The sequence below is a fragment of the Amborella trichopoda genome, chromosome 2 (genome assembly GCF_054954075.1).
Source record: "Amborella trichopoda isolate Santa Cruz 75 chromosome 2, AtrichopodaSantaCruz75HAP2 v2.0, whole genome shotgun sequence".
NCBI classification, from domain to species: Eukaryota; Viridiplantae; Streptophyta; class Magnoliopsida; order Amborellales; family Amborellaceae; genus Amborella; species Amborella trichopoda.
Window position 1 is genome coordinate 57,620,756 of NC_142337.1, and position 27,588 is coordinate 57,648,343.

At 36.3% G+C, this 27,588-nt stretch overlaps 1 protein-coding gene across 1 annotated transcript; it reads left to right on the top strand.

Annotated features, from left to right (window-relative positions):
- On the top strand, nucleotides 1-27,371 carry IBR3 (acyl-CoA dehydrogenase-like protein). Its single transcript, XM_006841428.4, has 18 exons — nucleotides 1-29; nucleotides 118-274; nucleotides 1,374-1,508; nucleotides 2,023-2,163; nucleotides 2,408-2,539; nucleotides 7,182-7,370; nucleotides 7,732-7,809; nucleotides 10,173-10,286; nucleotides 10,418-10,516; nucleotides 10,632-10,749; nucleotides 11,551-11,804; nucleotides 11,994-12,185; nucleotides 13,146-13,288; nucleotides 24,713-24,797; nucleotides 24,912-25,121; nucleotides 25,502-25,654; nucleotides 26,261-26,365; nucleotides 26,875-27,371. The coding sequence occupies exons 2-18, from the start codon at nucleotides 140-142 to the stop codon at nucleotides 27,064-27,066; spliced, it is 2,475 nt and encodes an 824-aa protein (XP_006841491.1). The 5' UTR covers nucleotides 1-29; nucleotides 118-139; the 3' UTR covers nucleotides 27,067-27,371.
- The last annotated feature ends 217 nt before the right edge of the window (nucleotides 27,372-27,588 follow it).

The following is a 27,588-nucleotide window of genomic DNA, read 5'->3' on the forward strand; positions in this document are numbered from 1 at the left end:
GCTCTTTACTGAGGCGTTCTCACGCTCTGGTACATTGAATTCGTTTTTCTTTGGATTTTGCTTTCTTTTCTTTGATCAATCTATTTGCTGAAAATTCACTGGAAAGGGATTCTTCAGGGCTTTTCATTTAGGTGAAACAATGGCGTCTCGTGCAAGGGATCTGCTTGGAGATGTACAGGCTGCTCATCAATTTGATGAGAACGCACTGTTAAGATATTGCCAGGAAAATGTCGAGGGATTTCCCGTTGAACTGATCACTTTCAGAGTTTTGCAGGTAATTCTATGAGGCTTTGTTATTGTTTTTTTTCTCTATTCTTCTTTTGTTGTACGTTAATGGCGCGGAGAGCTTATGAAACTCACCAAAATTGGAAGAGCTTGGAAAGTTATCCAATTAATGAAGAACCTCCTCTTTCTACCAAAGAAGGGAAAGCTTTACGGAACCTTCTAGGTCAGAAATAAGCGGAAGAATCAAACATATTTAAAGTTAAACATTAGTTTAACTTTAGAGAATATGCGAATTTCCCAAAAGAATACAGAATTTCTGACAGGTAAAAGTTTGAGAAGCTCCAAAGTTATAGGAGAAAAGAAAAATGAGACACACTAAGAAGTTGAAGTTGTTTCATAGTTCATATTAGAGGAAACTTATAAATGTAAAGCGTTTTGATAGCATAATTGGTATAGATCATGTTCGTCCGATGGCTTTAGTTGCATTCTGGAATTCTTCTCTGTTCTTCTGCATTGAATTATGAATTGTTTTTATAGTTTTTGAGCAGTAATTCACAAACAGTTACTCGTAGATGTCTGGTTTATGACACTCAAAGTAGATAAGTAGAGCCTCTGGTTTAGGAAAGGAGTCCGGAAATCCTACTCTAGCTGTATCGGTTCTGTTAAAAACCATGTATTCTTGTACAAACAGGCAAATAACCATTTTCCTGTACTATTCTCGTTCTCATCTATGTTCTAGTTAGTATGAATTATGAAATTTAAGTTTTTTATTCTTTGTGGAATAATTGGAAAGAGCAGTGTTTTCTTAAGCTTGTGCAGGTTAGGCATATACTTTTATTTCAGTGTCTTTTTACTGTAGTGACTTTTTTCTTTTTACTGGGGAATTTTATGCGGCGAGTTAGAGGCCACAGCATGCCGCCATTTCAAAGAGTATGGTTTTTATAAGTGATCCCTAACATTATCTGATTTTCCTGGGGCCTTCTTTTTATAACTTGGGGCCAGCAAAGTTAATTTTGCATTGAGTTTTTAAATGCTAGTTTTTAGTTATGATGTGAAAATCGATTTCAATTCAAGATTTGAGATCTCATGAAGTCGTAAGTTCCTTTTTGGGTCACTTTGTCTTCACTGACATTTGTTCACATATGCAGTTTAGGCATGGGCAATCAAATCCAACATATTGTCTTGAAGTTCAATCAACATCTTCAGTCAAACGTTATGTCCTAAGAAAAAAGCCTCCTGGGAGGTTGCTTGAAACTGCTCATGCTGTAGAAAGAGAATTTCAGGTAGAAATAATCAAATTAAAGTGTTATTCCTGTGCATTAATCCTTGTCATACACACACACACAAACATTACTTGAAAGGATTGTTATTACATAGACTATTGTAACCACTAGTTCCTGCTATGTTGTTGTCTATGCATAATATAGAACACAACACTTTCAGAAACTGCATTATACTACAATAGATCTTGAGGTAGTAAGATAACTAGTGTGGACTGCTGTTCTGGATGCAAAGGCTTCCTTCGTAGGATTTATATTCCACCCTGTTGGATTCTTGAATGGGTTATCAGGGGCATGTGTACATGAATTGATGCCTGGATTCATCTTTTTAAGCTTCCTTCATGTCTTCATGTATCAGTGACATATTACTAGGTCTAAGAGAACCTCTAAGGGAATGATTGCTTTAACGCTCTTGCAAACTTTTAACGGAATGATTGCTTTATACTCTGCATTATTAGGTTAACAAAACCTGTAAGGTAATGATTGCATTAATAGTCTTAACTATTTGGATATTCAGGTTCTCAAGGCCTTAGGAGACAATACTCGTGTTCCTGTTCCAAAGGCTTTTTGCTTGTGCTCGGATGTTAGCGTAATAGGTACTGCCTTCTACATCATGGAGTATTTGGAGGGCCGCATATTTCTAGATCCTAAGCTACCGGTAAGACATGGTTCTTGGCATATCTTTTGTTGATCTGAGAAATCGAGATGTTTCGTTCTTTGCTTGGGAAAGTGAAGTGATTTTATGTATACCCCATATGGATGATGTTTGCCTGTTTTTGAAGCAGTATTTTTCCCAATTAAATCCTGATTCTTATTTAAGGATGCTCAAAAGCTAGAATATTGATTCATCCTCATCATGCCAGCATTTAATAACTTTGATCAATGGTACTGCATGTTGTCAGGGATTGAACCCAACCGTAAGGAAATCTATATACCTTTCTAGTGCAAAGGCATTAGCTGCTTTACACAGTGTTGATGTGGATTCTGTAGGATTGAGAAAATATGGAAGACGAGATAACTATTGCAGGAGGCAGGTGAGTAAATGTGCTATAAAATAACGTAAGAATGCTCATGTGATCAAATATATTTCCATGCTTTGGGGTCTTCCCTTGCAAACATTCTATTCAATTGAAGGGATAAAATAGTATGCTTTCGTAGAAAAATATTTTTGAACAAAATTGATGTTAAAGTAGCGTGAAAACTTGTATTTGCAAACTTTCTATCATGTCAACATGCTTATGTATAGTGAAGAAGATCCATGTAAAAAATATGTAGATACTTGTGGTTTTCCAGAAAATATTCTCAAAACTTGAAATCGACTTTGTTGAAATATATCACTGTGCATATGTGTCCACTTCGCACTTGCATAATTGCATTTGCTCACGCATGCGAAGTAACGTACATCCACAAATACATGCGTGAATGCATTTTTTTCCATGTTATGCACATTGTATACATTTCGATCTGGTCATTTGGGTTCATGTGGGCGTGCATATGGATTTGTTTTATTTTTTTTATCCATTTTCATTGACAGTTATAAACATTTCATGTTGCTATGTCAATCTTCGTGCACGTGTATATTGGTGGGTGAGGATATCTACATAATACCTTCACACAATGAGTCATATTTGATATGGTGACATTTTGGTGCTATGCTGCATCAGTTCTACTCAGATTCTTTGAGCAGTCAGTAGCACATTTCTACTCATCATTGACCTTCAATTGGTTGTCTTTCTTTTATACAGCATACTGCATACAAATGCACCATATTGCTAGCGTATGTTATTTGACCATTGTAAATTAATATATTTTCCAAACTAATGTAAAAAAGTTAAAGCTTCATTAGAATCTGGAACAATGCTTCGGGGATTTAGGGGGGTGGGGGTGGGGCGATCTTTAGCAGCTTAATGCTATCCAGGAAGTCATAGGCCTTACAGTATTATTGCCTTTATTCTTCTCTTTTTCTCTCGTTTCAAATGATGTCATCATGATCATCATCATCCAAGCCTTATCCCAATTATTTGTGGTCGGCTACATGAATCATGTTCATCCATTCTTCACTATCAAAGGCTATACCCTCAGTAAGACTATAGATTCAGGATTCATGATACAATGTGGCAAAGTTTTACGTTGGCTGCCCACCTAACGCAACCCATATCTTTTACTTAGGGGCTACCTACCTAAAAAATGGAGATGTCATTCAAACAAAGGGATATTTTATCTAGAGGTCAGCACTCATAGCAAAATTGTTATGGCATTACCCTATTGACACCCAAAACACAATCTTCAGGCAACTCCAAACTAATCAGTCTTTTGGTTTGAAATCCAATTATCCAATATAGTTTTTATTATCAAATTTGGAGAAGCAGTATTGCTTACACAGAGGGTATGCAACAATATAAACAGGCAGGCAATCCACTGTCCATTCTTGTCATGAAAACCTGTTGTCAGGGATGAATGTCATGCCATGCATGGTTCATCTCCAATGTCTGTCTTGGGAATAGACGGTGGATGGCTTTCATGTGTAAAGTACAATGTAGTCATAACCTGTACCATACATTCCAATTCACAAAAACCAGTTTTCCAACATTTCATGATTTACTAGCAAGCCTTCATGCATGCCCCACAAGAAAGGCAAGATAATGGATTCAAAAGGGTAGTCAAAATTTTGAATCCTTCAGATGTATTTATAAGATTTGAGAAAGGTACATGTCCAGAAATTCTAGACGACCATTTTGAGCAGACAGTTTTACATTTTACATTTCAAGAAAATTAGAACATCTGAAAATTGAATTTGTCTCATATGTTTTAGAATGGGTTAAAATAGGAAAAGCCCAAACAACAAGAAAATGAACGAAAAAATGCCTCAACAATCAAGTCAATAAGTATCAAACTTTTTGGAAATTTAAGTTAAAATAGGAAACAATCACCATTTTCTGCCTATTAATGAATTTATCATGGATGACGAAATAAAATAAATTCAACAGCACACATGGTGACCTGACTGCCATTCTCATTACCACACTTCTTTAGAAATATCTGTTTTTGATCTTACTGGTAAAGTGGTAATGATAAAATTCATGTGGATGGGGACTATTGGCCCCCATACTACCACAAACTTCATTTAGCCGTGTACTATTAAGTCCCCAAGGCATGGGACCTTAATGCACGGTCCTCAATATCTGTTATAAGCCACTATGAGATGTTACCGATTGGGGTAATGTGGGTGGTCACATTGACAATTAATTATGAGCCACTATGAGATGTTACCGATTGGGGTAATGTGGGCGGTCGCATTGACAATTAATCTAAAAATTATAGAACACAATAACTCTTTTTCATATTATTTATTAGGAAAATGATCTGAGTCTCCTCCCATGAAATTTATGGTCCACATAGACCCTCGTGAGTATGTAAACCCCATGGATCCCCTTCAACTTTATAAAACAAGACTAATACCCTTCTCCCCACCTTTTCTTACCAATAATTTATTGGAAAGCCCTATTACCTTAGAGTAATGCCAATCTTTTTAGATCTCATTTTCTCTAAGCAGGTTCTCCCACAAAAAATTCACCTGGAAATGAATATCTGGCGAACTACCTGGCATTTAGAAATGAAACTTTTTTCGGGCAAGTTTGCATGTTCTGGCCACCTCTGATCATAACATAAAAAACCCTAAGAAACAAAATAAACTCTCTCTCGCTCCCTCTCTCTCTCTTTATATATATAGAGAAAGAGAGAGAGAGAGAGAGAGAGAGAGAGAGAGAGAGAGAGAGAGATGATGGAAAATACTATGCAACGCCTATAAGCGAAAATGAACAGTGATTTCGCCTATGCTCATCACCATCCAAAGTTCATCGTATGGTCACAGTTATCCGGTAGTGTTTCAATTTTCATTTTTTTCTACAAATTGGAATGATTTGAAATTTGGAGTGTGTGTTCATCAAAAATAGGAGAATCTAATAAAAATATAAAAAAAATAATTTACAAAATATAAATTGATCAAAATACCCTTGAAAATTTACGGGGGTATTTTGGTCAATTTATATTTTACGAAATATTTTTTTCATATTATTATTAGGTGCGCCTCATTAAGATGTACACACGCTCCAAATTTCAGATAATTCCGATTTATAGAAAAAAATGAAAAATGAAACATTACCGGACAATTGTGATTGTACGATGAATTTTGGACGGTGATGAGCATAGCCGAAATCACTGTTCATTTTCGCCTATAGGCGTTGGGAAGACTTTTCCATATATATATATATATATATAGATATTGAATAACCCCTTGCAATGCTTTTACCTTCACAAAGTTTCTCCACCACACACAAGCCCCACACCATCTCTCTATCACAATGTTTCTGTGCAAGTTCTGTCTCCATCTCATGGCTCAAAACATCAGAATCACAATCAACCATACACCCAACAAGTGCTTTTGATTTATTCTCTCTCTAACTCATGTAAACCCAACAAAGTATGGCGGCTTTGGGGTGACATTGCTGAAGAAATCACGTACGGCTTGGTATAAATTGGGTTTGAGAGTAACCACTAACTGTTTCCCAATTAAAGCAACCTAATTATCTCTGATTAAGGGTGTTGTGGACCTTCCAGAGGGAGAAAGATCGTCTTCTCTCCCCGGACAGTTTTGATTCCGTTTAGTTCACTCCAAGACCTAGAGAATGGGTGCTTTTGATGCATATGTACTGGTCGCATTACAGTTTGGGCTTAATATTGTCGTGGAGAGAAGAGATCTTAGATGGAGTGATTTTTTCTTAGGAAGCGATTGGGAAAAAGTCCTTTTGGGGTTGTTTGTTCTCGTGCAATGGTCCCTGGGATTGTGAATGTAGAGGAGAGGGCTGGGAAGATGGTAAATTATTTAGAAAGAGAAGGGATATTCAAGAATTCATAGAATGTTATATTGACGAATATCATATTGAAAAAGGTATGATGTTTTGTAAGATTCGCCCAAAAACACCGGTAAAGCTACTGAAAAAAGTGTTTTCTAAATGCTGGGAAGCTAACTAGAGATTTATTTTTTGGTGACTTTTCCATTGGAAGAACCTGGTTTGTGAAAAGAGAGAGGGAGTTTTTGAGGAAGAATGGAGAATTGGACCATTTTGGGTTAGAAAAGGTGGTGAGGGGGGTATAGGTCCTATTTATTAAAGTTATAAAGGGGGTCCATAGGTTTTACATGAACCCGAGGGTTTATGTGTACCTTAAGTTTGAAGGAAAGAAGGGGGGAGGGGTCATTTTTCGTATTTATTATGGTAGGAACACTTAGTATCTGATGGAAGTGAAATTTTGTTTACAAATTTATTTGGGATGCAAAGAAGTAAATCTAATGATGAATAGATATGGTGATGTATAGCACACCTTTTTTTTGTAACGGGCAATGATGTTTATCCTTTTGGTGTAACTCTTTGTGTATGAGTTTAGTGCAAGTTGAAATCGCATTTTGATAACACATTTTACACTTCTAGTTTAACTTGTGCTGTCCTTGATGTGATGCTTGAAAGTCATGTAAGATTTAATTCCTCTATCAAGCTATGACCATTCATGTGAGGGTTCTGATTATTTATGCTGCACTCCTGGCCTCTCTGAAATTAAAAGCAAGCAGAGTTTAGCTTATTTTGAATGAGGAGATCTTGACTGAAATACATTTGTCGTTAGATTGAAAGGTGGGCGAAACAATATCTTTCTGCTACTGGTGAAGGAAAACTTGAACGCAACCCAAAAATGCTAAACTTGGTTGACTGGCTTAACTACCATATACCGCCTGAAGACTCTTCAGGAGCATCAGGAACCGGACTTGTTCATGGAGACTACCGAATTGATAATCTCGTGTTCCATCCTTCAGAGGTAAAATTTTCTATATTGTGTCTCTCAATGCATTTAATGATTTGTTCAGCTTGTAACTTATACATTTCATCAGGTATTTGAACTTCTGTGATGCTTTCTTTAGGTCATTGCATAAGGCCCTACTTCTGAAAGCAGTTCTATGATTCTATCAATGCAAAACAAAATTCAATATATTGTATTATGGTTTTTCCTTATTCTATGATTGGATCAGCAGACGTCATGCTTTTGAGTAATATCAAATGCATCATAAAGATTCCAGCAATCTTCATTAAACACATAATGATCTGTTTTCTATTTCAGCCCTTTGAGTATTACTTGGCTAAGTATGCTACTTCTGGGCTACTCTTTGTGTTTGTTGCAGGAACGAGTGATTGGTATTCTTGATTGGGAACTATCAACCCTGGGAAACCAAATGTCTGATGTTGCATATACATGCATGGCAAGTGGTTTACTTATATTTGATATACTGATTCTTTTGCATAATAAAAAGGATAATTAGTTTCTTATATTTATAGCATTTGACCAGATTTGTGCATTTATGCATTTTTGGACTTTCTGAATATTCTAGATCTCATTTGTATAAGGTTTAACTTTCTCCTGCAGGTTTAATATTTATCTCAGCAGCTTGTTGTCAATGATGAACAAACTGGCTGTTAGTGCTTACGATCAGTTTATGCTGATTATTTTTACTGCATATGCTTATCTCATGTATGGGCTGTCTTTCATTTCTCAATTATTGATAGAAAAGTTTCAATTTGGGAAAACTGAAACATATGGTAGTTACATGGTGTTTGTTGGTGTGGGGTAACAACATGAGCAATGTCAGTTTCTGTGGTAGGTGGATAGGGTTTGCCATCAATTGCCACTACTTCATGATGTCATCCACTGGATCATCCTCATGACCAGACAATGTTACATTCAGTTTACATCGAGTAATCAAGTGCCATTGAGGTGACCTGCAATATCTATGCCCCAGGGATTCTACATGTGGCCCGTTTTTATCTAAAACTGTCATGACATTGGCTTTGTTGAATTCCTCGGTTTTTTATCTCCTATCATCAAAATGTCAAGGTTAACTTTCTCAAAAAAAGATCATCAAAATGTCATCCATGAATATCAGACGAGATTAAATTCCCATTCTGTCATGCAAACAGGCATAGAATGATTACCATCTTAAGCCAATATGGACTACAATGCCTTTCTAAATTGTTGAAACTATGCTCTGGAACTTGCTTTTGAGAATACAATGCCTTATGCTGATGATACATGATTGAATGGGTTTAAGCAATCATCCCTGGTGACGAGCTTATGTATATCTCATGTAAATCTAAGTTATGCTCTTCATCCTATTAAAGAATGTGCTCTTCATGTCCACGTAGAACAGTGGTAATGCTCGACTATTGTGATCACGACCAGCCGGCCTACCATGGTCACTTTAGTTACATGAGAAAATGTCCCTCATAGTTGGACCATGCCGTGAATCTATTCAATGAAGCAAGTGTGTACTAACTATTCATATGATTGAAGTTTGAAACTCATCTTAGGATTTGTTTTAATACTATGCTGCAGGCTTTTCATCCATGGCCTTTCCGAATGTGGTCTACGGGAGGCTTATTTTGTAATTTTTGGGTTCTTGAGCAGAATTGAGTGATTTTGAGAAAGACTCAATGGTCATAAGAGAAGGTGCTCTAGGAAACACATTATACAGTGGAATATGAGTATGAGAACAACATACCTATCTTTTGTAATGATTTAAAATATGACTTTAACATACTTCACATTTTCATTGCTAATATTGGTGTGGATGGCAGTAGTGTTCTATAAAGAAGCAGTAGCCACACCCCTCCAATCATATTGTAATTCATTTACAGCTAATAACCTCATATATTGTCTTGTGGACTAATAACCTCATATATTGTCTTGTGGATAGTTCCATCCCAAATTGGCATATAACTAAAACCCATTGGCTTGAGTATATCAAGACACCGTTATTTTTTATTATGACATACTACCTAGTTGGCTTGAAATCATATATCCTCAAGTGCACTTTCCCTTGATCTATGATATCATTTTTTTTGGCCATCAGGATCACCTTATTTCCTGCACATGCACTTCTTGTCACTTGCCTATATTTATCATGAAGGACTTTGCGCCTCCATTCTGCCCAACTCATTTATGTTTCATAGACAAAGGGAAATCTTGTGATATGTATTGTAAGTTAATTAAACCAGCAAGTGATATTACTGAGTTGTTAATTATTTTAGAGAATTTGGTGGGTCACGCCTAATTTCACGCCATTCTGAACAGTTGTCTACCTAGAGCAATAGCTCCTATAGCCTAGTCCAGCCCAGTTTATCTATCTTTGAAAAATTGAAAGTGATTTGGTGACTGCTCTATTTATCATGACATGTACCAAAATGGCACCAATTTCCTCCAAGATGCACTTGTCAGCTCTTCTAGCTGTACTCTTCTGAAATTTTAATTGCTGAGATGAACTAGCACCAAGCAATTAAATTGTGAAACGACTCCAGGATCATGCAAATTCTGGTTCTTCATCAGTTAACGTAGACTACAAGGCTCTTGACATAGTCATCAGACACATGACATTTTATAGTGATGTGTCAGATTTTTGATGTTATGATATGTTTGTACCTAATTACTGTGGATGGTATTAAGCTTTTAGGGAATTACTATTTCCTACATGCATTGACAGTGCAACATGTAGTGAATATAAAAATGACGACTGTTGTATGCAATTAACAAGATGCAGGTTCTTATTTTCTTGTTGTAATGTCCTGTCAGCCTTACATTTTGGATTTGACATCGAATGATGCAATTTCTGGAGTCGAATATGTCAACATTCCGGAAGGAATCCCTTCACAAGCAGAGTACCTGGCTGAGTACTGTTCAGCAGCTGTAAGTATTGTTTTGCCTCCTTATTTGCAGTACTTTTAAGAGCATGTGTTCTTTATTAAAAATAATATCAATATATCATATAATATCATTTTTCCTTTAAGCAATTTTTTCACAGAACCTTAGTAACGCAGGGAAGACCATGGCCATATAAACATTGGAAATTTTACATTGCCTTTTCCATGTTTCGTGGAGCGTCTATTTATGCGGGGGTGTATCACAGATGGAACCAGGTAGGTTCTTACACAACCTATATTATGGAATAAAGCTTATAAAATTCATTTTCCTTGTTTATTTCAATGTGTTTATTAAGAGAAAGCCATTTCAGACTTGACTTCACTTGTGCAGGGCAATGCTACAGGAGGTGAACGAGCCCAGAATACAGGAAGATTAGCAAACAATCTGATTGAGACAGCGTGGGCATTTATCGCTAGAGATGATGTGCTTCCCAGCAGGCCTCCGTCTGGTATGTTTAAAAAGCTCAACTCCGCATTCAGCTTATCAAGACTGATACTCATACTCAGATTTTAGAGTGAGAATATTACAATTCCAAAACACGAATGATCGATTTTGCAAATAAAAAATACAAATGAGTTGCTTGTGAAACTTGCTTTCATTAATCAGGTTCGATATGAATGTTTAGCAAGGAGTTACCATGTCCTATGTTTTTAGGATTTTACTGATGCTGCAGAATGTACCTCAGATTTTCTTATGCTAGGGCTGTGCACCCATATATTAATTTTCATCCTCCAAATGCATTAAGAGTACTTACACCTCCTTGTCTCTTTTACCTTCCTCCAAATTTTTTGGAGACTCACTTTTTTGTAAAATTCTGGTCAACTAGTACTTGTCCGCCATTGCACTTTATTAACTTTGATATTTGATTATGCAATAGTTATTCTTGTCATCTACAAATTCCAGCAAACGGAGTGGAAAGCATTGAGCCTGTACATTACCTGATAAATAAATACATGAAGACCATCTGGGTTTTGGATGAGAATAAATTTTCTGGCTGTCACAGGATGTCTTTATCGTCCTTTCGATTTTAAATTGTAATAGAATTTGTTGATTATAAAACCAAAGGTTCTTATGGTTAATTATATGAAGACGAAATTATGTTCCCCCCCCCCCAAAAAACACTTGGTCAGTTTTTCTTTGTCTTAGTTGCTCATTGGCATGCATGCAAGCGTTTTAGTTCTGTCCGTTTCTTTTTTTGTTTGAGAATATATGGTGTTTCTTTGTCATCTGATTGAATCGGCATATGCAGCTTTAGGTGGTGCTCATGTCCCACTTGAAAGAGAGGGGGTGGCTGGTGACATGGATAGAGGAAGATATGTCTTGCGTCCAGATGTTCAAGAGCTGAGAAGTAAATTGCTGAAGTTCATTGACAATCATATATACCCATTGGAAGAAGAATTCAACAAGCTTGCAAATTCAAGCATGCGCTGGACAGTGCATCCTGAGGAGGAACGTTTAAAAGAGATGGCTAGAATGGAAGGCTTATGGAATTTGTGGATACCTGTAAGCGTCTCATTCTTTGTCTAATAAATGGGCTCTCACTACCATATATGTTCACCATTACCTGTGGATGATCCTCTCTTTTGGGACTTCTAAATAAAGAATGCATACATTTTCTGTTATCGAATAATTGTTGAACATCAAAAACAAAAATCCTAAGTCTTTCTTTGTTTTCTAAATATAAAAATTCAGGAGGACACTGCTAAAAGGGCAAGGCTGCTTTTAGGTGGATCAATGGGTGATTCCCTTGAGTATGGAAAGGCTCAATTGCTGGGTGCTGGGCTTTCAAACCTTGAATATGCTTATTTGTGTGAGATTATGGGACGCTCGAATTGGGCTCCTCAAATTTTCAACTGCAATGCACCTGACACAGGAAATATGGAGGTATATTAGATTTTTGAAGGATAATTGCTGGAAGCATTCTCTTTCCTTGATTAACATCATGATGAATTTTGCTTAAATAACTACTTCTAAATAATTACTTAATTGTATATTCTCCTTTTTTAGACAACTTGTCACAATGTAACATCATATTCTGATTTTATAATTTACAGAGGATCTTCTTAGTGATATTTTAAGCTTCTTATTTTTATTGTAACCTAGGAAGTCTAGCTCCGCCAGATAAGACTAGAAATAATGGCCTGTCTAGACCAATATTGGATCATGCAACTAGTGTTAACCTGAAATTCTATTTGGCTCGCTATGTTGGTGTCCAACACTCCAACATTGTTGAGAACTCAAGAAGTAAATAATTATATGTATGCAACACATTTTATGATAAGTTCATTTATCTATTTTAATGTTTACATATCATATCTTGCTGTAAATTTACCATTTTTATTTCGTACTTATTTTATTATATAAACATGTCTCTGTTTGGGCAGTATGAATAAACACCAAAAAAATGTGTTGAACACTGATACATGTGCTGCGTTCTTGAGGCCCTACGTGCATTATGTTGTAAATAGCTTTGGAAAGTTGGTACAATGTTTGAACACTTTGGAAACTTTCCTTTCCTTATTTTTACCTTAACGCAACTCCAACATTCCTCTTTTGTGACATATTTTTCTTCTCCAAATTTCTTACGAAATGTCTTCATGTAACACCTTCCCAGTCCTATGTACCATACTATCTTCTCAGTTTTTATATTGTCATATAAAGGAAATCAATGTTAATCTTATCTATCACAGGTATTTATTTTAAAAGGATAGAAAATACAAAATCAATATTTTTCATGGTCAATTATATTTTTAGGTTGTTCCATTGATTAGTTTCTTTGGACTTAGCATGATATAAGGAAAAAAGGTTGCAATTGGTCGAATGACATTTCCTCCTGTATTTTAGGTATTGCTTCAGTATGGAACCCGGGAACAACAATTAGAGTGGCTTGTTCCACTACTGGAAGGACGAATTCGCTCTGGATTTGCAATGACCGAACCACAAGTTGCATCTTCAGATGCGACAAACATTGAGTGCTCAATCACACGGTGAGTTGGGCAATATTTTTTATGCATTTATGTGAATAATCATACTTGTGGGACACCAATAAATGTTATCAATTTTCCAATGCATGGGCATGAAGATGAATTTTTTATGCATGGGCATTGATGTGAATGCTTTCATGAGGGCATGCTTGCATACCATGGCATATGGACGACACTGTTTTGAGTTCATGCATACATGATGGATTTCAGTTGGCTGATTTAGTCCTATGTATGGTTATGCACATAAAATCTGTGTAAATTTGCTGCATGTGGATGCCAGCTAAGTATTGTCTAATTATGGAGAACTGGCCAGCATTGGTATGTGTAATCTCAGGAAGGCTACTAAGCCCAAAGTAAATTCTTCGTTTGACTTTGAATCTGGGCACTTTCTGTTCATTTACGTTGAAACAATATCTAGTGAATGAAAACTTAAATATGTAGCATGTTCTGCTCTTCAATGTGGTAGAATTGGTCCATCTTTGCTGCTTTTTTTTAAAAATTGAATTTTCTGCAAGATAATCAACCAGGTACTTGATTTGGAGGATGCTTTGCACTAGTTAACAGCAAATCTATCTGAATACTAGTAGGGATATGGCCTGTCAACAGACAAGAACACCTGAATTTCAGATTACATTACAAATGTCTCAGATCAATGAACTTAAGGGGTTTTAACAATAACATAAATTCAACTATAGTATACCACACGAATATAAACACATTTATTGATATTACACAAACAATCCCTGCAATTTGTGTGGCAGCTATTGGAGACAAAAAAAGTCAAGTGGGAATGAACGTACAGAAGCCCTGGCCATAGTAGTGAATCATATAAAAAATGCCCTCGAATCTTCCCCTCTGCTTTTGACAGAAGCACAAAATGAGAGGAGAGACTTTGAAAGCTAAGCTCCATTGCCTACTACAACAGTAAGCATTTCTGATTGTGGCTCACAACCCCCAAAACAACACCAGCCACATCGAAGCCATCATCTGCCATGGCTAGTTCCAAAACATGGATGCACAGATGCTTTGTGGCCTCTGCTACTACAACGTGGTTCTCAAAATGGGTGCTGTCTTTGCTTGCAGCATCCTCCACACCATCTGCTTCCTGCATCTCCATTGGCTTGAATACATTCATGGCATCACCACTGGCCCCCTTGGTGTGGCCATCAACAAACTGTAGATGTATTTATGGTCCTGAAACTCAACCCTAAACTAGCTACACATATGAAACTGAGTGCATGAGCATGAATTGGGAGGCCATTATCTCCAGGATTTAGCACCGGAGCCTATATGCTTACACTCAACTACTATAGCAGGGGCGTACCCCACACTTGCACCATGTACACATCCTCCAAGTGCTATTTTGGCGATGTGAGCCCGCTGTGAGGTGCCATACACCATTGTGCCTAACATGGCTTCGAGGTTTTTACGCTATGACGCACCCCTGGAAGAGCGTGAATGTATTGACCAGATCGAGTTGAAGGTGAGGAGGGAGTATGAGCTGGTGAACACGGGGTATGTTGGTTTTACAAATACAAAGTCGGTGACATCCTTTGCCTGAGCGAGCTCCACAACAATGTATCCTAGTTCCATTTTGTGTGTTGAAATATCTTCCTACTGGGCATCGACACAGAAAAGACAGACAAGGCCCACCTTCAGAGGGGAACGAGGTCACGGGCGAGGTGCTCCGACACGAGCATGGTGCCCCCATTGCCAATTACACAAGTTACGCTGACAGTAATACCATCCCAGGGAACTACGTGATATTGTGGGAGTTGTACGGCGAAGGGGCGCCGAAAAGAGGTGATGGACAGGTGTTGCTTGGAGATGGAGGAGAAGATGGAACGCCTTGTATAAGGAAAAATTGGGTGGAGAGGAGTTCGATTGGGCCACTTGATTCGCGTGTGGTCTCATCTCACCTTCAGCCCCACTGCCCCGACCTACCCAATGTGCACCACCATTATTGCTCCACTGAGCAACACTCGTGGCCCGAACTACTCTCTCTTGAATTAGATGTGTGCATGCAATCGCGCTATCAATGCTGAGACTGTAGCACTGCTGCCACCAAAGCCGGCAGGGAGAGAGATTGGGAACAAAAGGAGAGACCTAGTTAAGCTTTTATATATTTGGAACCAGGATAGAGAGAGAGAGATTCAAATATCTAGTTGCTCGAATTATGTCATTGTTGAAAAACCCTTACATAAATGAATTAAGATTTGCATTGCGCTTTCTCAGAGTGACGACAGGAAGCTTGGCCTTCAAAGTCTCTCACTCTCTTCCCTTACCATCAAAAGCAGAGGGGAGGAATCGGGGCAGTCTTTTATATTGTTTGTCACTATGGCCATGCGTTTTGCACAGTCCTTCCAACTTAAACTTATTTGTCACCAATGTTTTCCATGTAGTTTGTATGGATATATGTTAGTGCAATATGGTTTAGTGAACCTTTTTTTTTGTGCGTGTGATATGCTCTAGTTGAATTTATGTAGTTATAAAAATCTCTTTACTTAAAGATGTTTGGATCAATCAAAATACTATTGCGGAATTGTAAATTTTTGGGCACTAACAGAAACTAATGAGTAGGGTTCATTTTGATCCATAATTAGTTACTAGCAGAATGCGCGTGCTTCACACGTGATTTGTATTGTTTTAAGAGAAATTAGAAGATTTATAATAAACTATAATTTTGTATATTAATTTCAAGTAAAATACTACTTAGAATAGTGCAACGCATTATGTTTGTGTGGTGATATGTTGTGCATGCCAGCTCCACTTATGTGATGAGTTTAGGTGTCAACCATAAGTGGCGTTATGGATACATAGGGGAAGGTAATAGTGAATTTTTTGTTGTTGTAAGAACATGTAAGAATAATCTATATAATTTATACTAAGTAAGAACAAAGGAAAATTAAAAACTAAAATTTTATAATTTGATTGATTAGTTGATTTATACTGAACATTCCCTTGTCTCCTCCCATTTAGGGGAATTCTCTATTTCTCTCTTCCTGTCTCGCATTTCTGATGGCCTACATTGGAAATTCTTAGCTATCTACGGCCCCTGCTTGGCCTCTCTCCGCCCTCGTCTTTGGTCGGAACTTGATCCGGTTGCCTCTCTTCCCCATTCTGTCTGGTGTCTTGGAGGAGATTTCAACATTACCAGATGTTCTTTTGAGAGAAACTCAAATTCTTCCATTTCTCAGGGAATGCATAATTTTTCAGATTTCATTTCTCGGTAGGAACTTCTAGATTTACCCCTTCAAGGTTGTCGGTTCACTTGGTCCAACCACTCTCATCAACTTTCGTTGTCCAAACTTGACAGATTCCTTTTTTCGGTGGACTGGGAGGAAACTTTCCCGGGTTCCCACGCTATGGCTCTGGCCAAAGCGACTTCCGACCATTGCCTTGTTCTCCTTGATACGCAAGTCCTCCGTAGAGGCCCTAAACCCTTCCGTTTTGAATTAGCCTGGCTTGAAGAAAAGTCTCTCCTTACCCTCATCCCTGCCTGGTGGAATTCCTTCTCTAGTCAAGTCTCGTGCAGGGCAGGTTTTCGACTCCAAATCAAAATTCAAAGGCTTAAAGCTGCCTTGAAGATTTGGAGTAAATCCATCCCTGGGAATTACTGCCAATCTAAGGCCTCCCTCCTCGCATCCATTCAAGCTCTAGATAGGGTAGAGGAATCACGACCTTTGACAGAAGCTGAATTCGACTCGAGGAGTCAATTGAAGTCCGACTACCTCTCCACCCTCAAAAAAGAGGAACCGCATTGGTTCTAGAGATCTAGAGTTAACCAGCTTAAAGCTGGTGACCTGAATACACAGTTCTTCCACCGGATAGCAAATTGCCGTAGGAGAGAACACTATCTCCACCATTAAAGTGAATAATTCTCACTTGGTTCAGCCTGATGACATCGAACATTCTTTTCTTTCTTACTTCCAAGCGCTTTACACTGCCCCCTGTTGTCCCCTGACCGGCAATGGCGGACTTGGATTTCCTGTCTCTAACGGACACATAGGCCCTGTGGCTTTAGCGTCCATTCTTGGAAGAGGAAATTCTTAAGGCTCTACATGATTTAGCTGGAGACAAAGCCCCTGGTCCAGACAGTTTCCCCATAGCCCCGTTCAAATTATTTTGGGATACTTTCCGCTTAGACTTCTTGAGTTTCTTCGAAGAATTCTTTCACGGGGGAATTTTAAATAGGCTATTAATGCCACTTTTATAGCTCTGGTACCAAAGGTGCAAGGGCCTGAGGAGCAAAAGGACTTTCGGCCAATAAGTCTATTGAATTCCTCTTACAAAATCCTGGCCAAAGTCTTGGCTTCAAGGCTACAACAGGTCCTCCCTTTTATCATCTCCCAATCCCAATTTGCCTTCATCAAAGACAGACAAATCCTAGATGGAGTGTTACTTGCTCACGAGTGTATTCACTCCAGGCACTTTTCTAAAAAGCCGGAGCTCATTTTCAAAATTGATTGGGAGAAAGCCTACGACTATGTAGACTGGACCCTCCTGGATGAGACCATGAGAAGCATGGGGTTTAGAGATTGGTGGAGGAAATGGATGACAGGTTGTCTCTCTAACCCATTCTTTTTTATTCTTATCAATGGCTCCCCTAAAGGTTTCTTTCCCTCCACGTGGGGGCTTCCCCAAGGGTAACCTCTTTCCCCCTTTCTCTTCACTATTACGGCTGAAGTCTTTAGTCGGTCCATCTCCCGCCTCTTCCAGGCAAGCCTTCTTTTGGGCTTCCATACCTCTCGTCGAGGCCCTATGGTGTCACACCTGCAGTATGTAGACGACACATTAATGTTTTTAGATGCCTCTCCACAAGAAGTTGAAAATTTGAGATTGTATCTCAAGTGCTTCCAAGATGCCACTGGTTTCAAAGTTAACATGGAAAAATAAAAAATGATGGGGGTCCTCATATCCGCTGCTGATATTAAGGATTTGATTCTGACATGGGAATGCAAAGTGGAGGATCTCCCCATTGTGTATCTTGGTTTGCCCCTAGGCCTTGGCAAACCCAAAAAGAGGCACTGGTCACACGTTCTCGACAAGGTCAACCGGCGCTTGGTGGGTTGGAAAGGTAGATACCTTTCTCAAGTAGGCCGCTCAACCCTAATTAAAGCAACTCTAGCCAATGCTCCGGTCTACCTTATGTCACTCTTCCAAATGCCAATCTCTGTTGCAATCCGGCTAGAACAACTTATGAGAAGTTTTCTGTGGTCGGGCCAAGTGGAGCAATCTAAGTTTTACCTAATCTCTTGGGATAAAGTTTGCCTACCAAAACAGCAAGGGGGCCTAGGGATCAAGATACTTATAAAACATTACCAGGCCCTCCTAGGTAAATGGTGGTGGCGCCTCGCAACCCAAACTGACTCCCTTGGGTTCAAGTCTTGCGCCACAAATACAACATCGCCAAGGGTACATGGGTGCTAGAGATGAGAAATATTAACAAGGCTTCGTGAGCGTGGAGATCTTTCATGTCCCCCCTCTCCTTCAGGAATTTCGTTCGATTCCACTCAAGGGAGGGTACAAGAGTGCACTTCTGGTCGGATACCTGGCTTGGACACACCCCCTCTAGGGAACTGTACCCTTCCCTCAACTCCATTGCCTCGAACAAAGAAGCCATTGTCGTAGAAGCAATGGCAGTGGTGGGAAACCGAAGGGAGTGGAACCCTTCCTTTAGAAGGAATCTCTCAGATGAGGAGATCTCTCAGATGAGGAAATCTCGCACTTCCTTTCTCTCTCCACTACTCTTCAAAGCTCTTTCATTGCCACCCATGGGAGGGATCAGTTGGTTTGGTCTCTCACTCCTTCTGGTACTTTCACGGTGGCATCTCTCTATAAGAGATTTATACAACCACCCACTTTCCCTCTTAAACCCCCTTTGGTGTTATCAAAGGTGTGGTGCATTATCGCACCTCTCAAAGTGAAGTGTTTCAATTGGATAGTAGGATCTCAGAGGTCCCTTACGGTGGATCAGGTTCAAAAATGAGGAATTCCAATTCCTAACAGATGTGTTCTATGGCTATGCGAAGAAGAATCTAACCCACATTTGCAGGGATTCCAATTCCCCACTAATAATTTCCTCTACAATTGGAAAAACATTATGCTCCACCGTCCTCGCAAGGCCCAAAGATCCCATAACTGGCAAACCCCCATCTGAGGTTACATTAAACTCAACTTTGACGGGTGTTCCCGGGTTATGCCAGGGCGGGAGGACTGTTTAGAGACCACAACAGGGCAATTTTGAATACTTTGGCATCCAAGACTCTCAGCATGCTGAGGCAATGGCCCTTCTCTTGGGGTTGTAAAGCTTCAATTTGTCTTGGGGGCAAAACCTTATTATGGAAGGGGACACTAGTAACATCATTTCCTGGGCATCATCATTTCCTGGCATCAGAGGGCTCCTCCCCTCCATGGTATCTTGCTCCCATTTTTTATGAGATCGCTAACATTTGCAAGGATATGGACATCTCTTGGACACATACCTTGAGGACATCAAACGACTTGGCTGATCTTCTAGCAAAGGACGGGGCCAGAGCTCACACTGAAGATTTTATGGGTCACCTTTGATCCGGACCGCAGAGGGATAATGGAACAGCAGTTCTTGGCCACCTAATTTTGACGTATATCACAGAGTTTGTTTGTACATAGGGGCAATTTTATAAGCCTATTTTTTTGTAATATCATTGTATATCTTGTAGCATCAAGGGCTGTCCTTTTAACCAATTTTGTATAGGGTTGACTGACAACCTTTTATGAGGAGTCCCACTGAAAAGGGACACTCGATTTTAATACTTCTGTATATACTCTTTTAATGGAATACAATTAACTTTTCTCAAAAAAAAAAAAAGAGTTGATTTATACTTACAAAGGTATAAATAATTGATCAAGATTCAAAGTTAACATTTAATTAATATTAATATTAAGTAAACTATTGCTTAGAATAGTACAATATGTCATTTTTGCAGTAGCACTATGTTGTGTTACTTTTTCAACTTGTGTTAAAGTTATTTTAAATAAGTATTAATATTAAGTAAACTACTATTTAGAGGAGTGCAATGTCATTGTTGTGGTGCCACTTTATTGTACTACCTACTCAACTTGTGTGAAATTTATTTTAAAGAAATTAACATGATTGTAGAATTTATTTAAACTAGACATATTGTTTCCTTATAGAGTTTAAATGGGCATGCGTTGGATTGATTAGAAATTATAAACTAGAAGTTCTTTATTATGGTCTTGTGAGATTGTATTATAAGTTTATTTTAAATTAATCTTATAGTAGCACAATGTGTCATTTTGTGTTGGCACTGTGTTATGCTACCTGCTTAGTTTGTGTCAAATTCATTTCAAAGAAGTTAAATATGAATATAGAATTTGTTTGAAATGGATATAAATTGTTTCACTATAGATTTTAAAGGGTCATGTGCATTACACATTGACGGGGGGCTTTATGCTTTAATTGCGTAGAAGAAGAAAAATAGGAAATTTTTATTGTGGTCTTGCTAGACTATATTGTAGGATTGTTTGTAAGTAATGTTATATTGTTTAAGTCAATTAGATTTATTAACCAAATGTTTAAGAGTTTGTTTTAATTATAAGTAACAATTTATTATCACTTATAAAAAAGAATTTAAATATTTGTAAGTTTTTTTGATAGAAAATTTAAATAATTGTAAGTTATTAGTTACAAATATATATTTATAACTTATATATTTATAAGTTATATATATGTATAAGTTATAATTTACAACTTGGGAAAATTGTTTCATGCGACGAGGACCGCATTTCTACATTTGTGGTCCTCGAGGTATAAAGCATCCATCTTAATGATGGATGCAAATAGGTAGTCCATATTTAAACAATTGAAACTAACGGTCCCAATGTTTTCTTAATAGAATTATTATTTCTAATTTTCATATTCATGATCTTCATGTTAGAAAGATGGATGCAATTAGGTAGTCCATCTTTAAACAATTGAAACTAATTGTCCAAATGTTTTCTTAATAGAATTATTATTTCTATTTTTCATATTCATGATCTCCATGTTAGAGATTACATGTCCTTAAAAATAAAAAAATCCATCTCAAAGATAGATTTTTAAGAGGTGAATTATTTCTACATGGACTCATAGAAACCGTGTCTTACGACTTATAAATGACAATTTAAATAATTTTATGTTATAGATATATTTGACTTAACTATCTAAAGAATGATAAAAATTAATAACCTTATACATTTATAACTTACTATACAATAAATTTTTTTTCTATTGTTGTAAAGAAATTTTATTTTGCTTCTAAAGTTATTAAAAGCAATTGAACCCATATAAACCCTATAGACAAATACGATGGTCGAAGTACTTCACCTATTGGTTCTTCTTGGAGTCCATCTTTTTCTTAATTGAAGTTCAACTCATCCACAAAATCTTATTTACTATTGAACCTGGGGATCAGCAACTCTATTTGGACGCTCATCAAAGATTGATCGTTAGCTTTTAAGTAATGTTACGCAAACTACTGCTTAAAACCGTGTAATGAGATCACTTTTATGATGACGATATGCTATGCTATGCTACTCACACAAATTGTGTAAAATTCATTTTAAAGAAGTTACTATGAACTTAGACTTTATTTAAACTGGCTATATTTTTCATTATAGAGTTTAAATGTGCATATGTATTGGACTGCCTAGAAATTAAACAATAGAAGTTCTTTATTGCAGTTTTGCTAGACTATGTTGTAAGTTTGACTTTAATTGATTTTACATCAATTCAATGCATCATTTTTGTGGTGGCACTATGTTGTGCTACCCGCTCAAATTGTGTCAAATTTATTTTTAATAAGATACCATGAATATAGAGTTTGTTTAAAACTGGTTTAAAAAACTCATTATTTCAATCTTGTAGTTCAAGAAATTATTTTTCCTTAATAGCATTTAATAATCTAAAATTTAAGGATCCCATGAGTATTTTAAAGCAAAAAAGTTTTAGTTTAAAAACTTATTCATAGGATTTCTAGTTGAAGGATCATGTACATGAGGTAATACATAACCTAATAAGATTTTGTATGCTGATATTATTATTGTTATTATTTAAGTTATATATGAGCTTATAAGGTCTTTAACATATATATTGTAAAGCCAAGTAAATAAGTGATTATGTGAGTGATCTTTTGTGCACTTTTTATAAAAAAAATAATTTTATTTATGAATAAAAATTTATGATTTAAATTTAAGTTTTATTATGACATTGGTAAATTATAACTTTAAATTTAAAGTAATTTATTAATTAATTTTGAAATTATTGGTATAAGAAATTTATAATTTTTAAGATAAATATTTGATATACTGCTAATCATTAGTTGATATTAGTTATATTTGAAAAAAGTTAAAATATCCATTTTAAAAAAGTATTATTACTTCCTTTATTATTAAAAGTATTTATAATTTAAATTTTAACTGTCTATTGATATTATTTAGATATAAATTTTATCTTTAAACTATAACTTTATTACATCTAATAACTAAAAGTTTATGAAAGTAGCTTTTTTTTTTTTGGTTGAAGTAGCCATCCAAACTTCTGGGATATGCTAACAGTGTATAGCTAATCTACATTCTACAATTTTTATTAAAACGTGGTTTTGATATTAATCTTAAACGAACCACTGCTTAGAGTATCACAAATTGTTATGTTTCTGGTGATAGTATGTTGTGCCACCCGCTCAATTTGTGTTTTGAGTTTTAGGTGGTGTGAACTCTACGTGGCTCAAAACTTGTCGTATAATTTGATTGATAAGTTGATATAATACTTATAAATATGTAATTCAGATCCAAAAGCTTACCTATTAATTTGATCACCAAAGTGTCGAGTAAATAAATGAAAATGTGAGTAATCTCATGTACACCCTTTATGAAAGAAAAATATTTTTATTTATGATTTAAATTTAATTTTATTAATCACAATATTTCTCAATTATATATTTTATTTTATATTTAAGATTATAAATTTTATTTTTATTTATAATTATAAATTTGAAATTCATTGTTATAATTACAAAGTTTAATTTATAGTAATAATTTTAAACACATTTATTAAATAATTTTAAAAATTTTACTTGTTGAAGTTATTATTATGAGGAATTTATGGTGTTTAAAACAAACATTTGAAAATAACATAGATCTAAAATAAACAACTATTGCCTGTTTATATAAAATTTATAGCTCTCAAATTAAATAGTGGGAAATAACATGAATACAAAATTTATAACACGAGTACAGATTTTTTTAAATCAAATATGTTGTTTTATTTATAATTTGTGAAATATTTTATCAAAGTGAAAGTCTAACTTTTAATACCAAACTATAAATTTTAATTTATTTTGGCTTTTAAGTAAAATTTTGAATTTCAAAAGTATAATAGATATACTAACGTGTTTTAATTTTATTGCATAAAATTTGTGATTCCATTTTGTATTTGTAATTATTATGTAAAAATCAATAACAAATCAATTTGATAATTTCACAAAAAAAAAAAACAATAAAATGCCGATTTAAAGAAAACACTATATACTTGTATATTATTAAAGATAAGGAGACACAGTCTTTTACAATAAAGTATATTGTCTAAAGTGCACCCTTGCGAACACTCTGTATATTTGATCTATCAAGAAAAGCATTTAGTAATGGTATTTTGTGTATGTTAAATGTAGGGATCAACTTTTAAATGTTTATTTCAAGAGGAAAAGTTGAAAATTGACTTAGTAAAATTTTGAAGTTAGAACTGCAGAGTTTGGAATTTTGGATGTTTATGAAGTTTGGAATATGAATATTTGGTATGAAATGGGATAGATCGTTTTGTTTTACATGTTAATTGTGTTAGGTATTTAAACTATTAAAGTTTAGAAGTTACAACAACAAACTCTATTAATCCTTGTCAAACTATCAAGGGACTCAAGGTCCCAGACAACTAATATATTGGAGATAATGAATAGATTATGATACCTACTATCACATAAATCACATCAATGTTTTTTTCATGAATTATTGTATTTTTGTATATTTTTAAGATTTTTATTTTTTAAATCTATTAACCACATCAGAGGTGTTGCCCCCATGTGGAGACTATGTTGAGCCATATCATACTATCCGCATCCTGCATTTTAAAACATCGCTTCTGAAAAGATGGATAGAAAAATTAACGAGAGTTATTCATTTATAGTTTATATGACAATAGAATTGGGACTTATCTATATGATATACTGCTGAATTGGTTTTAGTTTTGTACGGTTAAATCTATGTGACCACAGAAGGATATTTTCAATTTCCAGAAGGATATTTTCAATTTCTACGAACATATATTTTTTTCACCTCTTCTGAATTTATCCTAGACATTGCAGACTCAACTAATTTGTTGAAATCTTACCTCAGTCAAGGTGACCACTACATTATCAACGGGAATAAATGGTGGACAAGTGGAGCAATGGATCCTAGGTGCAAACTTTTAATTGTCATGGTAAGACTTACGAGCACTCAAGGCATATCGATAATAGTTCACTTCCTTCATTGACGTCGTATCATCCTTCTCCAATAACTTTTTATTCAAACAAAATGATTCATTAATATGCAGGGGAAAACAGATCAAACTGCTCCTAGGCATTGGCAGCAGTCCATGATTCTTGTGGATATTCAAAGTCCTGGTGTGTGTGTGAAGAGGCCTTTGAAAGTTTTTGGCTTTGATGATGCTCCCCATGGGCACGCAGAAGTGTCATTCACAAGTGTGTGTGTCCCAATTACAAATTTGTTGCTGGGAGAAGGCCGTGGCTTTGAGATTGCCCAAGTAAGGCCATGCTTCACTGCTTTGGGTTTTAGTAAGCATGTTTATGTCATGGTTCATGGCTAAGACATGTTGCTGAATGTTCTAAGAGACCTAGATTGTTGGTGTTTGTTCTTCAAGAATAGATGACCTGATCATGTACATATCACTTTTTGAATCCCTCTTTCTTAATTTTAATTTTAGTTTTTTATATCTTTGCGTGGGTGGATAGCCTACTGTGACCCCTAACACCATAACCATTTAGCCAAGAAACCAAGCACCAAGACCGAGATTATTATCCTCCACCCTGATTAGGCCTTACTTGGAGAATACAAGTACCCTAAATTATTTATTTTTTCACATATCAACCTAATTGTTGTTACTAAAAAAAGAAAGAATTGCAGGGTAGGCTTGGGCCAGGCCGGTTACACCATTGCATGCGGCTGATTGGTGCTGCAGAGCGTGGTCTTTCTATGATGGTTGAGAGGGCTCAAAAGAGAAAAGTGTTTGGGAAGTTGATTGCAGAACAAGGTTCATTTCTATCTGATCTTGCTAAGGTATATGCTCTCCACCCTATTTCTCCATTGAGTCCTACAAGCTGAGTGTCTGTTGTGAATTAAGTGTGGCTGCTATATAAGTGGTTATGGATACAATAAGCTGAGAATGGGTATTTAACAAGTACTGAGACTTATTGCAGCAACGCAATTCTAGGGTTTGGATTTTAAAGCAAGGGGCCAGCTCCTACTTTAATGGATAAAGGCTAACCTAATTATTTAGTATTACTCACTAGGACTAATATTCCCATGTTTCTAAAATCACACAAATATATTCTGAGATTATAAAAAATGTATCTATTTTCTAATATTACAAATGTTTCTCTTATTTACTTAAATTGTCCTTATTTTTTTAAATAAATTTATTTTAAAATGTATGATTAAGCTTATAAGAAAATGAACACTTGACAGAGATAGAAATTTACCAAAGATTTAAGTCTTTAGAAACGAAATCTGAAAAATGAGAAATTGTCTCTATTCAACTCTTCCTTTTTTAGAGTGTTTCCCAGTTCTAGAAAATTTCTTCCTTTTTTTATTTAGAAAAAAAATATTCCACGAGATATCTCCAAGAATTTCTAATGTTTTGAGCATCATCATTATGTTTTCTAGTGTCGTGTGGAACTGGAGAAGACAAGATTGCTAGTGCTAGAAGCCGCAGATCAGCTTGATCGGTTTGGAAACAAGAAAGCACGAGGAATCATAGCAATGGCAAAGGTAAATCTGCTTATACATAAAACATGGCAAAAATATACAATACACTAGTAGTATATGGATAGTGGAGATTACGTCACCCAATTGGATATCCAGCATCAAGAATTGCATACATTTCATCTAACCATCTATATGTTGCAGCTTACATTGGATGTCTGTAGGTATTCCATACACGATACACCACTCTTATATGGTCTACTTTCACTTAAAACAATTGCAGATATATTCTATAATCCTAAGGACAATGGAAAAACCATAGTTCTTATGATCTTTACCATTCATTGAAAATTAGGGATAGTGATGGAGTGTGACCCACCAGAGCAATGAAAGACCCTAGCATTGGATTGGATGCTACCCATCACCTTCCATCATTTCAGTTGGCAGTGGTTACCATGTGGACTATGAGTTTTCTATTGTATTTGGCATTATACTTCCTGCAACATGCTAACACTCACCCTGCCCAAAAGGAGCTGAATTGGTTGTCATATACTAAATCGATGGTGTATGTGTAGGTTGCAGCTCCCAATATGGCTTTGCAGGTACTAGATAGGGCAATCCAAGTGCATGGAGCCGCAGGAGTTTCTTCGGATACGGTGTTGGCTCATCTTTGGGCCACAGCTCGAACCTTGAGGATTGCAGATGGCCCTGATGAAGTCCATTTGGGAACCATAGCCAAGTTGGAGTTGCAGAGAGCTAAGTTATGATAGAGATTAGTGTAAGAAAGTGGGGTTGAGTATACATCATACTTTCGCAATTACATGGGTGACCTCCTAAATTTATGTAGTCCAGATTTATTGTAGGGGTGTTTATGATGCTTGTGCATGAAAATAATAGGGTGGTTGATCTTCTAGGAAGCCCTTGGGGTCCATTTGCGCACACAACTTATCAAGGAATGAAAATGAAAATGAAAATAATGCTGAATAGTTAAATCTTTGCAAGTTGGTGGCACTTTCTTGTATAAATCTTGTGCTAATTAATAATATTGCTTTATTGCTGGTTCTTTGATAAATGTTACATTTGGCACTTTTTATTTTTATTTCATGGAGTTGTCTACCAAACCCCAAGTTCTGAGAAGAAGGGCATACCTTAATTGAGGAAAGAATGGGTAAAAAGGAGAACAGCCCAAGAAGGATTAAGTGGTCTCCTCTCTCTCACCTAGATTAGGGGTTTTTTTCCAGGGGTAAATTACTAAAACCCCCCTTAACCCAACTTTCTTAACATCCTTC